This window comes from Zootoca vivipara, chromosome 2, assembly GCF_965207765.1.
Source record: "Zootoca vivipara chromosome 2, rZooViv2.hap1.1, whole genome shotgun sequence".
Lineage (NCBI taxonomy): Eukaryota > Metazoa > Chordata > Lepidosauria > Squamata > Lacertidae > Zootoca > Zootoca vivipara.
In genome coordinates, this window is record NC_142584.1 from 26,176,619 (window position 1) to 26,195,216 (window position 18,598).

Below are 18,598 nucleotides of genomic sequence, written 5' to 3' on the forward strand. Positions count from 1 at the left end.
ACATTTATTAGTCGCTTTTTTGAAATGGCAACTCAAAGCGACTTAGCAATACATGCCAGTGAGCCAGATGCTGTGAAAAAAGAGCCTGTCCTATGACCTACAGAATAGCAACCCTGGAGGTAGCCTTTTCCACCCCCCTGTGAATATATAAAACCACAAAAGAGGATTAAAATACAGAGTAGCTTGAACAAGTTGGAAAGAGAACTAGTCTCTTGCACACTACGCACAAAACCTACCTGTGCTCAGGATATCAGCAGAGTACAATCAAAGACACTATCCTAACCTTTCAACACGGCGCCCAAATATTGATGCAAACACGGGGATTATGAAGGCAACTTAATCTAGCCTGTCTTCCCTCATGCTTATCAGGATGAGGGGACCGCTGAGAAACATTTTGTGACAGTCATTGCCTTAAGGGAGAGACCAATATGCATACCTAAAGCATTCCTCACAAATAGTTTTTGCCTAGCCTCCTCTGAAGTTTTCCAGCTGCTAAGATTCTGTAGCCTCCTTTGGCCAGAAGCAGCTTCAGCTTGTAGAATTACTCTCCGCTTTGAATCCTTAAGTATGTAGTTCTTAAAAGAAGGAAACCTTGGAAAAGTCGAGGATGTGCTCAGAGGTGGAGGTGGATCGCTTCCCAAAACCTCCAACAGTGTCCCTAGAAAGTCAAGGCCTTTGGGCATGGATAGTACCTAGACTAGACGAACCAATTATCTTGGACCCAATGCAGGTTCATGAATTCCTTTTCCACCTTGCTCCAAGACAGCCTTCTATCATCTTAATAATTGCCCCATCCTTTGAGAATGTCACCAAGCCTGTAAAGACGACTTCTTCCGAACATTCAAGTTGTCACAAAACCTCACTATGAGGCTGGAGGGAGGGAAACACACACACACACACACTGCTAAAACCTAGAAATTAATAAATGGTAAGATTTTGATTACTGTATTTGGGATGTGAAGGGAGAAATACAAGCGGCAGAAGAATATGCAAAACTTCACACAGACCCTGGGTGAGCGCCTGGAACCCCCTGGAATCTTGTTACCGCTTGGCAGAGAGTGCCGGGGGGGGGGGGGAAGCACCCAAGTTTTGTAACAATATTGACCCTTTTAAAAGGCTTATCTAAAGCAATAGTTTCCTAATTTGCAGCCTGTGATCTTTCTTCCTGGGCTTTGAATCACATGCTGCAGTTACAAGAGGCATATGAGGGAAACAGAATGAAGTCATGTTATCTGCTCAGTATGAGCCTGAACATATCAAAGCCATCCTTAACTCTGGCTGTCACCTACTGCAATTAAGCATAGCCTCTCTACATGTAGTGTATGGTTTCATGCATGAAAGGAAGGTCTGGGCAAAAAGGTTAAAGCCACAAAACCTACAGGAAATTGCTTTCTGGTTGAGATGCTAAATAAATGGGAAGTGACTGGTTCTTGTTGTCAGGAGAACAGCAATATAACTTAGGAAATTTTGCTGCATACGCCGCAGAAAAAGAATGCCTAGCAACTTTCCCTTTCAAAATAACAAAGCAACGCTGGCTTAATTTGTGTACAAAGCAAAAAGCCAGTTTTAAGATCGCTTGAGAACTAGACGTTTTCCAGACAAATCTTAAGAATTGTAGCTTTCAAGTGAAATTATGTTCTGTGGCAATTATCCAGAAGACTCTGCTTTCTGAAGCATAGTTGCACCCATTGATGATTTGTGTGAATACGGACAATTAGTATGGAGAACAGCTCTTATCTGTGTTCATTAATACATTAAGTTAGTTGGACCTTTACAGAATCAGTAAAGAAACAACATATGTCCCTGCTTCAGAGTGTTTCCATTTTATACCAGAAGAGGACCAGTGATAGGGAAAGTTCCTGTTCAGCCCACAGAAATCCTGTTCTAGATGTTCTTGGCACTGATATATATTTTATTTAATTAATGGTATTTTTATACTGCCCTTCATGCAAATATATCTCAAGGTGGTTCACAATGAGGAATTACAATAAAGCACTATTACATAATTTGATTTAAAAAAGAAAAGGAAAAGGTTTACAACCCAAAACAGGTGCCTACAAGTCCGTACTAGTCAAGACTGCTAATGTAGAAAGTGGTGATCAATACTGAAGGCAGACCCTTTTTGAGCTAGTAAACACGAGTCAGATTCTTAAATGTAACTAACACATGTCACCATCATTGTTTTGCCATGTCAGAAGATTAGCTTCTACAGAATATTTTCTGAGTTCCAGTGCTAGGTTACATACCTTGCAACTTGGGAACAGGGCATTTGGAGCTAATAAAACTATTTTCAAGCCCAGCTGACCAGAAATGTAAAAAAAAGGTAAATAAATAAAAATGTGGGTTGTATCCTACAAAGTCAACCTATTAACACAAAGCCCTCTCTGCGACAGGCCTTCCCCTTCTCTCTTCGCCTCGCCAAAAAGAAATGTGGTGAGGCTTCCCCTCAACCCTCCATAGCAGATTTGGGGAGCTGGGTGCAGGGGGAACATGGATAGAGGGAGAAGTCACTGTACTAGCAACTTCACAGGATGAAACCCAGTACATTATTTCTCTCTTTCCCCCTCTCTTTTTTAAAAGGAGTTTTCAGAGACAAGTGTCTATCTCTAGTCTGGTAAAAAGATTTTTCGATGTACATTTTGACCAAAGAATCGTTTCAAGCCTGCATCGGCAACAGGAAGTGGAAAAATCCTGCCTGTTTTTCTAGTTGTTACCATTGCTAAAGTGCTCAAAATAATTATATCGCACATGTGCAAAATAGATTGTGCTTTCCGCCATGAAGAGTGTGAGAGAGAATGTAGTGGACTCACTTCCCTATATGCAAGGGAGGCAAATTTACAGTGGTTTAATGCTAAGCAGCTCCACAGGTCTCGAGCAAATGCAGTCTACAAAAACAAGGCCTTCAATCCAGGGATGTAGAACCTGTGATTCCCCCAGATCTTTCTGGATCCCAGCTCCCATCAGTCCTAGCCGGCATGACCAATGGGCAGTCATGTTGGGAGTGGGAATTCAATAACATTTGGAGGGTTGTAGGTTCCCCAACCATGCTGCCATTTGTCTGCTGGCTCCAAAACAGTATAGTTTTTCTTGGCTTCATCCAGCAACTTGCTCTCCGGGAAGCTTATAGGCTTGCGGTATCTTTCTCTCCATCTATTTTGGCCATGGCAGATGCCTCCTTGTTGTACAAAAAGTCATACAACGCCTTTAATTCCATTGCCGTTTCTTCTCAAAAGGACCACAAAGCTTTCAGAGTAGCTTGGATCTTCTGTGTGGTGGACAACCCTCTCTTGTTGCCAGTATTAAAACAAGATTATACTGCCAGCCCAGTTGCCCTCTGTACATGGAAAAGTGAGATGTGGCATCTGGTTGCTCCCTTCAGGTAGTAGAATGTCTTGGGCCGGCTCTGCTACCATCCCTTGCTATATGTACCAGCAGAGAACACCCCCTTCTCTCCCTGTGAACAGGTGTGTGTCATTCTGAACTTCTTCTGTGGTTTATTACCGTAGGTACATGAGAAAAGGTTGACATGACTTAAATATGACATGAATTTGCTAGACACTGGGGCCAGCCCACTGAAAGCCATTCAGGGAACATCCTGAGCTTCTAATACCTTGCATAAAGGTCAGCACATGTAAATCTAGCTACCCTTAAAATCTACTTAGCTTCTGAATGAATGCCATCGAAATAATGGTGGGATCACTTGGAGACATGAGGCAGACAAGGATAGCCAGTTTTTAGGCATTGCTCACTGGAATCATCTGCTTTCAACCTTTTGTTAAGCAAAATGAATGGAAAGGGAGGTAGACAGGAAACCGGGATAAAATAAATAGCGCAAAAACTATGGAACTTCTTGGAAGTACTCTCTCAAAACACCTTCCCTTCTCCGTTAGAATGCATTGGCTAAAAATACTGGTAGTACAGACCCCCTAAAACACAGGTGTCAAACACAAGGCCCGGGGGCCAAATCCGGCCCGCCAGACCTTGTCATGTGGCCCGCCGAGCGCCCCAGCCAGCAGGACCCAGCAGTGGGACCTTGCTGCTGAAGCGCCACGCCAACAAAGCGGCGACAAACAGCTGGGGCCGGGGAAATGCTTTTTGCCCCTGGGTCCCTTCGCGCTCTTTTCTGGCGCTGAATCAAGGCGGTGACCCCCCTTCCCTTTCTTTCTTCCGCTCTCTCGTTCTTATTCTTTCTTTCCCTCTCCTTCCTTCCTTCTTTATCTCTGTCTTCTCTCCCTCTTTCTTTTTCTTTCCTTCTTTATTCCTTCTTTCCTACTCTTCTTTCTCTCACCTCTTTCCTTCCTCTCTCCCTCCTGCTCCCTCTTTTCTTTCTTTCTTTCTTTCTTCCTTCCTTCCGTCCTTCCCAACTTTCTTCCTCTCCCTCATTCTTATTCTTTCTTTCCCTCTACTTCCTTCCTTCTTTCTCCCTTTCCGTCTTCTCTCCCTCTTTCTTTTTCTTTCCTTCTTTATTCTCTTCCTGATTTCCTACTCTTCTTTCTCTCCCCTCTTTCCTTCCTTCCTTCCTCTCTCCCTCCCACTCCCTCTTTTCTTTCTTTCTTCCTTCCTTCCTTCCTTCCTTCCTTCCTCCCCCCCCTCCCCTCCCCTCCCTCCCCTCAGAAACATAGGATGCTGCTTTATACTTCTGGCCCTTAAACCCTGGAACCAGGAGAGCAGCTCCAGTGAGTCAACCTCAGCCAGTCCCTTTGGTGAAGGGTGGTGGCTCACTGGCAGAACATCTGTCCTGCATGCAGAAGGACCCCAGCATCTCCAGGTACTAGTAGCTCTGCAAAGGTCCTGCATGAAACCCTAGCGAGCCTCCACCACCCAGTGCAGTTACCAAAAATCATTTTTCAATAAATTGTACAATAATTGTACATTTGAATATCTACTTGCCATTATTCTGACTATGTTTCTGCTTTCAGAGCTAGTTATTACTTACATTATTACAAAAAACAGTAATAATTGAATGCAGTGACAATAATTTATGATAATAAAGAGTGGACACATAGTCCTACAGATACAACCGGCCCTTTGAGGGTGACCAAACTGCTGATGCGGCCCCCGATGAATTTGAGTTTGACACCCCTGCCCTAAAAGTTCAATAGCTTTTTACAAACTCCAACAAAGAAATTTACTCAGCGCTCTCAAGGAACTCACACAGACTTTGCTTTAAGGACAGATATATACTCTTCCCCACCTTCTCCATTTCTTAACTTGCTATCAGTGTGAGTTCTGCAGCAAAATTGCCACACTCACTTTTATGTAGGCTTAAGAAAATAGCTAAGGATTCTTTCACTCTTTAGATCAAGGTGTGTATGTTTTGCAGGATTTGCCGCTTGCTTGAATTGTATTCTTGCTGCCTGAATCAGCATTTATATATTCCGTCACTTCCATTTCATATAATAAATTCAGCTTTCTTTACTCCTTTTCATTATGGGGTAAAACATATATTCATAATGGATGCATGTTAGAACTCTAGCAAAAGATCCTAAACCTTTTGGCTTAGGAATGTGTATGAATTAGTGCCAGACACACATGTGGGTTTAGACCAGGCTTCTTCAAACTTGGCCCTCCAGATATTTTTGACCTACAACTCCCATGATCCCTAGGTAGCAGGACCAGTGGTCAGGGGTGATGGGAATTGTAGTCTCAAAACATCTGGAGGGACGAGTTTGAGGAAGCCTGGTTTAGACACATACATGTAACATACATGTAACATCCCTTTCACATAAATGCACATATGAGAAGTCGACTTCGATCTTTAGAAGAAGTGTCTCTATCCAGACACAATTTGTATGGATGAGGAGGAGCAAAATAGGCACAAGTGAAAGGTGGGCAGGTTACAAATAAAATGTTATTGGAGATAAGCATTCAGTATTACTTATTGTATATTGCATTGTCTTATGACTCACCCTGAAACCTTGAGTGAAGGGCAGGATGTAAATATTGCAAACGACTCTTATTTTCCAGGATACCGTATTTTAAAATCATCCCAAAGGCATATTCCCAACTTGGATTTCAGTTCACGTGCAATCAGATGCAATCATGTCCTAATTTAGAGCGGAAGAGCCTCTCTAAAGCAAATCAGCAATACTTTAGAGCTTTTGACATTTTAATGTGTCTTTTTATAAAAAATAAAATAAAATAAACGAAGGCAAATTGACTTGAATATTGTAATTATTGGATTTCTGCATTAAGATCAATTCTATTTTCAACAAGCAGTATAAAATGTTTTGGAAAAGTTTTCAATATTCATGAGGCTAGTCAGACCTAAAGGTTCAGGAAAACAAGAGCAGCACACACAAAGAAATAGCACTACTGCAATGCCACAATCGACGTTTTGATCAGCAAAACTACAAACTATGCATATCCATCTATGCAAGCTAAAAGCAGCTTCATATATTGTGGAAGCTCTCTGTCTCGCCACACATTCCTGCACCTCTTTTAACAAAATCTATGATGCTGCATGAGAAATCCAACATGTGAAGAAAAAGACAGTGATAACTGAGCATGCAGTCACCAACAGCAAAACTGCATGAAAAACTGCTGCTGTCGATAAGACAAACAGATGACGACAGAAACATCATTTTGTAACCACACAGTGGTGGATACTTAACACAAATGGTAGTGTTCCTGTGTATTTTTTTGGGGGGGGGGGTGCAGCAGAACAATTCCCTTGTTGACATTCTTCTGCAGCCTTAAGGGTAGCATCCTTAATTCATCTACAGTATTTGAAGTTGCCCATAAAGAACACCCAGCCTCCAATCGGATGGAAAGCTGCTCCCTCTCTAGCACAGAAAAGAAAATGGTTTGTATGCATTGGTTGCTACGCCACAAACATCTAAATATGGCTGTCCATAGACATAACTAAGGAGGAAATGAACAGGAAGGGAATGGCGATGGGATAGAAAAGTGAGACTGTTTCAGGACACTTCTGTGGCCACATAAAATTAGGCCAGGTGCCACAGGCAGCCCCCAGGTTATCTACCTGTCAGCTAAAAGCTCACTTCCAGATTCTGGAAATTGCTTGCCTCCACCTGAAATCATGAATATTGGCTGGAGTTATTATGCTAACACTCAACCATGACAAACATTTTGCTCCAGTGCACAAAAGGTTCAACCACATCCCATTGCTTTAAAACCTAACAGTAGCAATTAATTTATTACAGTGGTGAATAAAATGTGGACTGAAATAAAAATGTTTTAAGAATCCCCCCCCAAAATGTGACATGTACCGTGTTTCCCCTTTTTTAATACATAGTCAGAAAGTAAGCCATGGCAGCATTTTTTAGCATTAGTGAAATATAAGACACACCCCGAAAATAAGACATACCTCCATGCCGTGTAGAATGAGACCGCCGAGCACCCCAGCTAGCCAGCGGGACCCAGCCAGCCAGAGGGGCCTGGAACCGGCTGCTGCTACTGCAGCAGCAGCGAGCGCGCGGAGCGCCCGAGCCAGCAACCTGGCCTCCTCTTTTTTTTGTGGCCTGCCCGAGGAGGCCTGCTGCCCCGCCGCCAGAACCGGAGGCTGCAGAGCGGAGCCCCGAGCCAGCGGCCTGCCGCCTCGGTGCCTGGAACCGGCTGCTGCTGCAGCGCCACACAGAGCACCCAGCAGCACCCCGAGCCAGCGGCCTGGCCCCTCCGAGGAGGCCTTAAGGTACAAGACATCCCCTGAAAATAAGACACCGTGTGTTTTTTTGAGTAAAAAAAGGTATAAGACGGTGTCTTAAAAAAGGGGAAACACGGTATTTCCTGTGTGAGTGAATTCTAAAGAGAGAATTGCCACCACTGAAAAGGCCTTGTTTATTTGCCAACTTACCATATCTTATCAATGGGCCAGACAATGGGGGGCCCCAGCAGCTGAATATATAGCCTAGGAGACTCATATGAGGACAAATCCAAAATAAACAAGTTTCAAGCAACATTTAACAAGCTCATCCTCTAACACTTGAAAAGCAGCTGTGGGCTAGATCAAAGCTTTCCAAAATGCATTTGAAGAAATATCAAGGAAAAGTGCATACATTTAAAATGAGAGGTTAATCGACTCCATTTTTTACCAACTGCATGTTTAAGAAGGTCTATACATCAAGGAGCATCTCTTTGATTCTACGAAGCTACTGTTCTCCAAAAGAGATGTTGAAAGGATTGCTTGTATCAGCAGGTCTCTAATGCCCAATTACCCAGGCAACTTAACACAGGGGAAAGGCAGTGATTCTTTCGAGGGTAAAGTACTAATTAACAGGTACAGGATAGCATAGAGGTTTGGTGGCAGCCAGCCAGCAGAAGTCTGCTGTGCCAAAAAGCAGGAATGGCCATTGAAAGGGTCAGAAGTGGGGGGTGGAGGGAGAAGGGAGAAAGAGAGACAAGCACATAATCTGGATCTGAGAATCCTTTCAGCTCCCATCTCTAGTTCCCAGGATCCGCCCCCTTAGCAGAAACACCCTACCTGCAAGCTTAACCTGTTGACAGAACAATCTCTATCATACACATTCAAAACCTATTCCGGAACAACACATTTGTTGACAGAAGGCTGGGTGTCGCCTTTTCAATCGTAGGACTTTTAACTAAACAGAAACGGAGGCCTTGTCTGCAGTTGAGAAATTTAACTTTTAGAGTTAGTCCTCAAAACAACTTTTATTATAAAAAGCGCTCAAGGATTCTACGGCCCAACTACTGCTGAATTCTCTGGGCGATTTCCCTCTCGCATGCATATTTTGATAGTATTTCAGTCACTGTTTCCAGGTGGTTTGTCAACACCAGATCTCAGGCACTCCTTAGAACTAACCCACAAGTTATTATTTGTACAGTGCCACCCATGTACAGCTAGTTTCATAACAAGAAGAAAAGGCAGGGAACATTCGATCTAAAGAGAAGTTTCCATGACTAACCCCTTCCAAGGAGCGATCAATCCTATTTTGTTGGTGTCGTGGCCCAGCCTTACATTCAGTCAAATTTAGGGTAGCTAAGTTACTGGGTAGCTAAAGTTACTGATTATTGCTATTGCTACTATTAGAGCTGCCTGATTTGATGGCTTCCCCCACTCCTGCTGGCAACATTTGGCTTGCTTCAAACCTAAGCTATCTAGATAAATAGGGGGAGTCTTATACACGGAAAAATACGGTACATATTTCCAATGATGGACTCCGCATGGGGCCTTTAATCCAGATCTAATTCAGATTAATGCCTGCACACCCGTCCTGGCAGCAGCAGATGGCACACCATACAGCGGCTGGCAATCTAGCACTACCTGAGTGCAGTACTACAAAAGACATTTTTCTGCAATGCTCTCTCCTCCGAGAACCCTGTGGCTTTTTACTGGAATATACAAAATGCTGGTTGATTATACCATCTCATCAAAACTTTCCAACACGAAACCATTGTCTCCTCCCACTTCCCTTAACACAGGTCTTAGGGTGGGCCGTTTCATCTTTCCAGCGTCAAATAGACAGGCAGGTTCGCAGAGAGGTTTTGCCTATGGGAGGGACTGCATTGGGAACCTAAGCTTATGGGTTCGTATGTGTGAAGCAGATCTTTGATAAGAGTCTCTTGCCTGTCTTTCCACCTCTGGGAAAAAAAAATCAAAGCCACGTAACAGAACGCGATGTGATTTCCCGGCTCTCTGTCATGGCCTTCGCCACATTCGCTGGAATCGTATGCAAGTTACACATGTAGAAAATTGCTAGCCAGCTGCAGCCTCTCAGCTCCTGAAACACTTCTAATGTTAGCTACCTTTTTAACAAGAAGATAAGCAGTTTTCCCCAAAACTTGGCTTCCCTTATGTGTAATTCTGAGATGGGAATGCAAATTTATCTGTTCGGCAATTTCTGAATAGCGTAACACAGGTCACTGTAATCGACATTAGTCCGCTCAAATAAGCACATGTCCCTAGTCTGTTATACATCTGTTGTCATATTAACTCCCTTACTCAGACAAATGACCTTTACGCATTCACCGTGTTTATCACCACACTGCTCCTGCTGCCACAGAAAGCAGATACCTGAGACAAGTACAAATCCAATTAAGAGATTTATTAATCCCCCCGGAGGAGGATTCAAAAGAAGCACTTACAAAAGGGTTTCCAATCTGGGTCAAAGGCAATGACAGGCACCATGTAAGTTTTTCCATGCTCAGAAGGACTGCTCTCTCTACACAAGCTGCCGTGCACCATCTATCACAAAAAAGCGATAGGTAAAATATTTGCACAACTACTGCTAAAACAGTCGCACAGCAGTTTCACGTCTCCTGATCTTTCTAAGTTTGAGGGGTTCAGCAGGGTTTTTACACCGTTGATTCAACCTGGACCTACCTGGGTAAAAAAGGAGCACATGGGAAGTTTCTGCAGTGAGCAGTTATATACCATAACTTTTATGCTGAAGGTTTGCCAGAAGCAAATGCATGCTGACATTTCATATTATCGCCTTTCCAAATGAATGTCAGCATTCTTCTAGATACAATCGAAACCCACCAGAATTTAGCTAATCCTTTTATGTTGAAATTATTTTTGAGTTTCCCCTCTACCTGCAGCCTGCTCAGAAATGTAGGGACTGTACACCCTCCCTCCCACTCACCAGAGATACTTCTTAAGACACTAAATATGTAGACCTGCCAACTTCCACCAGCCATCCAATCTACTTTGTATTTTTAAAATGCAAGGAATTCAACTGATAAAATTTTAGTTGTAGCATCAGGATGCCAGAAAAGGGCTATTACCTGCTAAATTTGCCTGTGTCACAACTGTGAAAAAGCACAGGAGTACTGCCAGAACAGAGAGTTTTAGCAGTGAAACTTTGCATTAAATTTCACATCTGAGAGAGCTGCCTTCAAAGGTTTCTTCCCCAAAGGAACCTTTAGAGTAGGGAACCATAGCAAAGCTTCCTGAACATGTAGGCTTCAGCAGCTTTTAGTATTGCCATCCACAGCACTAACAAGCAGCTGCCACACATTTCAAGCTGAAAATGCAAAAACTGACTTGGAGGGAGGTGCAGTCTGGACAGTTCTGATATACCTATTGCAGACTGGTTTCCTAGCCAGGAAAGTGGAATTTTTATGGATGAACATGACACACACAGCTGGCCCTCTGTGGTGGTGCTGAAGCTAGTTATCTGGGTGGACCCAACTGGGTTAGCAGGGAGCCACCCAGCTCATGCTCCCAGATCTCAGCCAAGTACAACTTTGTTTTGTTTTGCTTGGAGGTCTGTGTCTTTGTTTTGTTTTGTTCTTTGTTTGTTTTGTTTTGTTTTCACACTTCTACCAGTAGGTTGGTCCACCTCAGTTTTCTTCTTCTCTTAACTTAGATATTCATTTAAAAAAACTGAGGGGGGGGATGAAACCATCCTTGGGCATTTGTTCTCTTCTTTGCCCCACTTCTCAACTCAGGATACCCTTTTATCCAACTTAAATCTAGTCATTTTCTCTCTTCATATGATATCAGCAGTATTAAACAAACCATCTCCTCCAAGTCATGGATCCAAGCGGTTTCCTGTTTACTCCAACACTTTCCCCAGGGGGTGGAACACTCCTTACCACTACATCAGAGCAAACATCAATTGTCAGAAAACCCAATTGACGTTTGGTTCTATTCAGCACTAAAGAGCGGGTTTTCCTGGGTGAAAGCTGCAGGACAAGCAGAAGTCTGCATGAGCAACCCCCCCCCCCAAAAAAACCCCACAGATAGTGACTCTGTCAATTGTTTTCTTCATACATCTCAATTTCTTCAATTTATATGATCTGCTTGGAAAATCGTAATGGAAGTGAAAGTCACCTCCTAAAAGGCCAGAAGGGAAAGTGGAAGTCTATTCTGAATAAATCTCTATGTCCCTGCAGTAGCCAAGAAGAAGAATAGAGAGGGAGCTTTTACTGAGCTATAAATGGAGTAAAGGTGGCTTACAGGTGCAGATATATTTACCTAGACAGAAGGTGGGGAGCGGGAGAGAAAGTTGAAACTAAGAAAATACCAGATTTCCCTTTGAAGATGTAGTTTCAACTGCCCCCACATCAACGCACACCCCTGTCCTGTCTCAGGAATAGTAGTGGAGGGATGCAGAACATGCTAAGTGAGACTACCAAGAGGGAAATCATTCTGATGTTCCAGCTAAGCAAAGTGACTCAGTTCCCAGGAATTTGTCAAGGCATTTAGTATGAAGTCCCACCCATCGAAGACACCGTAGCACAGGTACTCACTTGTGGGCATTATAACATTTCCACCCATCTGCTGTTCTCCCTAACAAGCAAACCTGTGTAACGACAACAACATCAACATTAAGAGTTGCAGCATAGCAACTGAAGTTCATGACTTTGACTAAAGGAAAGAGACAATGGGCTGATTTCTCTAAGGAATTTTAAAAGGACATGTTTTGTAATCAGGTCATTATCTTAAGTAACTAAAAATAACTGCATCTGTAGCCAAGCTTACCCCATTTACAGCTCAGTAAAAGCCACCCTCCCATTCTTCCTAGTTGCAAGTATTCTGTAGAAGAAATGTTTAGTAGCTGTCAAATTTCACAGAATTATAGTCTCTTGCCCCCTCCCAAAAATAGATATAACTGACAAGGAATGCAAGGAATCATGCATTTGAAACCAAGATGAAACTATGAAGAAGTGAGTTATTATAGGAACGCAATACTGTACATACATATCAAAGACCTGACATTGATCATAAGGTGACTGCGGGAGTAGCTGAGTTTTTGGCAGCAGTGTCTCAAGGAGTAGTTTAATAGGAAGAAATCTCAGATTTTATTTATATATATATACATACAATTAGTATATGCAGTTTACTGTTGCCTCTTTGTATGCATTTTAAATACTTTTGTATGTGATTCTTTTTCTTGCGATTCTGTTTGTAAAATGCCTAATAAAAGTTTGATAGTTAATCAAAGACCTGTTCTACGCAGAACTAGACAAAGCTGTCAGGAGGGTCCCAGCCTGCGAACAATTATTCCCGCCAGAGATTTCAGTGCCAGAGTTGGGGACAATCATCACACATAGGACAACTGCACAGGCCACTTTGGTATTGGCAGCATGAACAAGAACAGACAAAAGCTGCTTGAACTGTGCTCTTCACAACCTTTACATCGTGAACACATTCTTCTCTACTAAGGCAAAACAGTGAGTATCCTGGAGACATCCAAGGTCAGACCACTAGCACCAGCTGGACTCGATTGTCACCAAGTGATCAACCCCGAACTATGCTTGTGTCACATGGAGCTACCACAGAGCCAAATGCAACACGGATCATTTCCCGGGTGGCGAGCAAGATCCTTATCCAGCCAAAGAGGGCCCATAACACAAAGTAGAATGAGTGGCCTTGATGAACTGCTATAAGGCGAGCCTTGGACTCATGTGCTTTTCCCATTTCTGTTCCTCCAATGCTTCTGTTTTGCATTAACCACAGTTTGGTATTACATCCAAATCCTAAAACGTTGATTAATCTTGAACTCTGGTTAATTAACAAGGCTTTGAAGTTGCCTTGTTTCAACAAACCATAGTTAAGATTAACCAGAATGTTCAGCTTCTGATATTACAAGCAGATGTCGTAAATCTTAAATTGAAACGAAAACTTCCAAACACTCATCCTCACAACGTGCCAGAGGAAGGACAGAAGGAATCAAATCCTAAATTTGCTGCAGGTTGTCCTCATAATTCTACACAATGGTTTAGTATCATGTGTGAATACAACCACAATCTACTATGGTCCCACACTTGATTGGGGGGGGGGGTTATCTATGGTAGTACCGTAGATAGTTGTAAAGTCATTCACATTTGGATTTCACACGCAATGCTGAACCATGGCATGATTGAACATTTTATTTCCTTTAATTTGGAGAGGAGGGGTTCCACAAGTTCTGCAACAGGAAACACACAATCTACAAACAAAGTGATTAAGTTACTGAAACTATGTGCATTTCTTCTCAACATTTTTCTAAATACAGGAATTGCACTTCAATTTTTTTTTGGGAAGAAATGCAGGGAACTTCAAAAATAATGGGCAGTGAAGGATATGCATGTTGACAGAGGAGATGTGACCCCAAAGCTGCTTCTCTCAGCCAAGGGGATTGCTGAATAAGTTGGGTGTCTTGAGTCCATCAATTCACAAGCTTGATATGTTAACTCTCTTGACTTGCAGCAACATGAGTAAGGACTGCTAATCACTTGAACTAAGTAGGTTTTCTGTAGGCATTTCTATAGTCACTGTGACCCAAATGTATTTCAATATCACTTACAAACCTCAAGGCTTAATATATTAAAGAAGACTGGTACACATTGTCAGCATTAAGCTGTCCCGGGGGCCAGTGGCTAAACTGGCCCCACAGGCCAAATATGCGATTGCTCTCACAAACGTGAAGAACAACACACACAAGTCAGTAAATAAGGCTAAACTGCTTTATTTACTGGGCGCTCTACATTATGGCTCCCTCTCTCTGGCTTCACAAGCCAGTAAAGAGAAAGAACAAAGGAACAACAGTCCCACTTAGGAAGACAGTAAGACAAACATCCTGTCTACGTCACATCCACTCTGTGGAATGAAAACACATACAGTCAAATGATACACAATAAACCTATGACTGCAGACTGGGAATGAATCTCCCAACACACATCCACAGTCTTTCATATGCAACGAGGTTATACAGGGGTTTTGCTGCATCCTTACTTCCAAAGTGGTAAAAGGATTGCAGCCATATTAAATAAAATCGCAAAAAAAAAAAACAAGAATAGTTCAGCATGCACAGTGTCTGACATGTTTCAATATGCTGGAAGGAATGCAAACCTCAGCAAGCACAGCACCATGCAAAATAGTAATAATAATAATAATAATAATCTGTAGCTAGCTAGCTAGCTAGCATCCAAAATTCTACAGTTATGCCTTGGAGCAAAATGTAAAATCCGCTGTTCCTTCAAGGATCTGCAACTAATGGCAAGCCATGCATTATCTCTCAGATTTCTTCAAGGCAGAAAAGAGCAGCCCACTTAGATTCTTTACTCCATATAAAAAGGCAAGCGCAAAAGGACACAGAACTAGCATTTTTCTCTACTGGGTGTATTTAAGTAGATAAAGGGCTCCTTCAAGGCAAGATGACAACAACTTTGGCTCTGTTGCTCAGTGGCAGGGGATGCAGTCTATGTGCACACGGCTGCGATTGAACCCAAGTGAGCTGTTGACTTGGGGCAAAATAAGAGCACATTGTATGAATATCAGATTAGCTAAGGTTTTGGAAAGACTTTTAGAGTCCTAACAGCCTTCACTTCACGATGATTCCCCAAATACTCAGCAAACCAGAGTTTATTGGAGCCAGAAGGCTGTGTTGTTACTTTTACGGTACAAATCATGCAGGCTATGCACATTTACTTAAGACTGACTGGGGAGGGGGGATTTGGAAACTGAGCAAAAAGGAAGGAATTAAAACGTGGGTGGTTGCTTGATGGGGATTAGAAAGGCTGCAGAGAAACTGCAAGGAAACCCAAACAAACTCTCATTATGCTGACAAGAATTTACTCAGAACAGCAAAACATATAGCAAGATGTCTGACTTTTCAGGGCTTGCGTGAAACTGCCATGTCCTGATATATGCTTGCGTTTCCAATAAAAACCCCTCCATGTAGTATGCACAGGTAACAGGCTATTCAAGCCCTGTGTTTTATTAGCGTTTGTCTGTGAGTCCCACTTATGTATCAAAAGCAACACTCACAGAGAACCAAAAACAGATTTTCCCCACATCTATACATCGCAAGGAACATAGAGGTGTTATTGTGGCAGCCCATCAGAAGCGCGACTTCCCCAGACCCCAGAAATAAAACCTAAGAGTTTATTATTCACATGGACGGTCTTAAGTAAACAGGTGACCCTGCAGTTCCCAGGAAATGACAGGGTTGTCATTGCTTAAACAATGTTGGGGGGCACTTTGGCTTTTTTAAAAAATAATAATGTCTATACCACTGTTTGTCAAAAGACCTCAGGGCAGATGACAGTATTTTAAATATACAAACATAAATCATAAAAGCACAATACAACAAGCCATCTCTCATCAGAATAAGAGCTGTAGTTGCCTGTTGTTGTTGTTGTTGCTGCTGCTGCTGCTGTTGTTGTTTAGTCGTTTAGCCGTGTCCGACTCTTCGTGACCCCATGGAACAAAGCACACCAGGCACTCCTGTCTTCCACTGCCTCCCGCAGTTTGGTCAGACTCATGTTGGTGGCTTTGAGAACACTGTCCAACCATCTTGTCCTCTGTCATCCCCTTCTCCTTGTGCCCAACATCAGGGTCCTTTCCAGGGAGTCTTCTCTTCTCATGAGGTGGCCAAAGTATTGGAGCCTCAGTTTCAGGATCTGTCCTTCCCAGTGAGCACTCAGGGCTGATTTCCTTAAGAATGGATAGGTTTGATCCTCTTGCAGTCCATGAGATTGTCAAGTATCTCCTCCAGCACCATAGTTCATAGTTGCCTAGCCTAAGCCAAAGACTCTTCACCCACAGGCTGGACAGAAGAGGAAGGTCTACAGCTGGTGCCAAATGACAGCCGATGTTAATGAGAGCTGAACCTCAAGGGGAAAATGGTCCACCAAAGTTAGGCCATTAGTGTAAGTTCTATGACTAACTCTGCAGCAGTGAAGGCTAAAACTTCTCTACAAGCAAAAATGTGTCTTGTTAAAGGACAGCCTACTACTTTCATCTACCTTTAGATTAGGTAAGCATGAAGAAAACTGTTTAGGGGGGCAATTAACACCCCATTTCCTTTTCCAAGGAAGAGGAGTGTTTATGAACCAAGTTGTGGAGAGATTATGTATGTATAATAACACTAGAGTATTATCATAAGGCTTGCATAAGACAGTAAATTAAACTGCGCAAGACTCCCAATATTAGCCCACAACTAGTACTGCCATGGTGTTTTTGTTTTTTGCATAAAGTGGATTTTTATTTTTGATCTACTCACCAGCATGAGACCAATAAAACAATGTTTATTGCAGAGGGGAAAAAAATATTTCAACACCTGCAATTATGATATTTCATATGAAATACTGGGGCTTGCTCACACTAGCTCAACTCAAACGCTACACCAAACCATGATTAAAGATGCTTAATTGGCATGTTGTCCAAATTGCTCACCAGTCTAACTGATCTTAAGAAATGTGGACCAGCAAGCAGGGCCTCTGGCACTGATCTCAAGGGAAGGCCAGTTCATGCAGGTGCAAGAGGTGTTTTGGTTAACCTGGTTCCAAAGCTGCTTCCTTAGAGAAGGGCCTCAGTGAAATAAAGGAATTTTATTTGAATGTCCAATCACGTCATGTCAACCGTGGTTGGTTGGTGGAGCCAAAAAATTGGTTGCCTTTGCAGACATGTTCATATTTTTCCTGCAATGATCCATGGTCCTGATTTGGATCTCAGGCTTATGGAAAACCCCTCTGACTCTAAAATGCCAGTGTCTTATATCTAGTGCCTTGAACAGGATGCACTTCAAACAGATGGAAATGAATTAGGGTATTTTGCATGTCATGTACAAATAAACATCCATCCTGTCACTTAAGCATAATTTACGGAATCCATATTCCAACAATAAACACAGGAGAGTGTAACCTGCATGTTTGAGAAAGGGGTGTAACAGCTCACGTTAAGCAATACCGAGGCAACAACTGAGGATATTTTAGAACTCCTCTCACCCCTTATGAATAATGAGTGCTGCTCTTTCCCTAGAGAAGACAAAGAAGTGTTGTGAGTTCATCCTTCCCCTTTTAGCAAACATCATCTCAACCTTTTAACCAAAGTGGCTACCTTTTTTTCAGCCCAAGGGCAACATTGACGGTTGGCTAACCCTTTGAGAGCCACATGCCAGCAGTGAGTGTGGTACTTAACTTACCCAGTTCCTTAGATCCTTGACTTTCGCTGGCCAATTCTCCCATTTTAACCAGAGCATCAAAGTATCCTTTTGCTGCAAAAGTCACACCTAGAAATCGAAACACATGTATATTATTGCCATGTACGTTTTTACCTCCAATGTTGCTTCAGGGATAACACAACAGAAAAAGTGTCATTTATTTGAATGTAGTTGCTAAATACGGAATTCCCTGTTGATTTACAAGGCAGCTATAAACTGCTGTCAAGTCCTTGTTGCTAGTGTTGTCACCAAAATCTGGCAGAATCAAAGAACACCACTAAGTTAGTGAAACAAGACTTAGCTTTGCAGAAGCCATGCTGGCTCTGCTTTAGCAAAGCTTGTTCTTCTGTATACTTGGTTATTCCAACAATAAACACAGGAGAGTGTAAACTGCATGTTTGAGAAAGGGGTGTAACAATACATCACCAGTTTTCTGGAGACAGACGTTAGCCTAACCAGCCTGTAATCTCCAGGAACCCCGCCCCTTGGATCCCATTTTTTTAAAAACTGGTATTACAGTGGCTACTTTCCAGCTCATGTGGTTTCCACTAAGTGCAAGATCCTGAGGCCTAGCTGTCAGCTGTTGAGTTTTTGGTTTTCTAACGTTTCAGAACTCGAACCGTCTTCCGGAACAGATTACATTCGAAAACCGAGGTACCACTGTACTAGCTTATCAAGCCTCCAAAAATCTTACTAAGTAGCCAGCTATCACTGACTTTCAAATGCAGCTCGAGTTTTAGCTC

General features: G+C 42.6%; 1 protein-coding gene across 5 annotated transcripts in view; it reads right to left on the bottom strand.

Annotated features, from left to right (window-relative positions):
- Positions 1–18,598, bottom strand: part of BAIAP2 (BAR/IMD domain containing adaptor protein 2) — a 137,247-nt gene that overhangs the window by 76,753 nt on the left and 41,896 nt on the right. For all 5 annotated transcript variants that reach the window (XM_088663014.1, XM_088663016.1, XM_088663019.1 and 2 more), the window contains exon 3: positions 17,838–17,924. In XM_088663014.1, the coding sequence (XP_088519140.1) occupies positions 17,838–17,924 (87 nt within the window). The remainder of the gene's footprint in view (positions 1–17,837; positions 17,925–18,598) is intronic.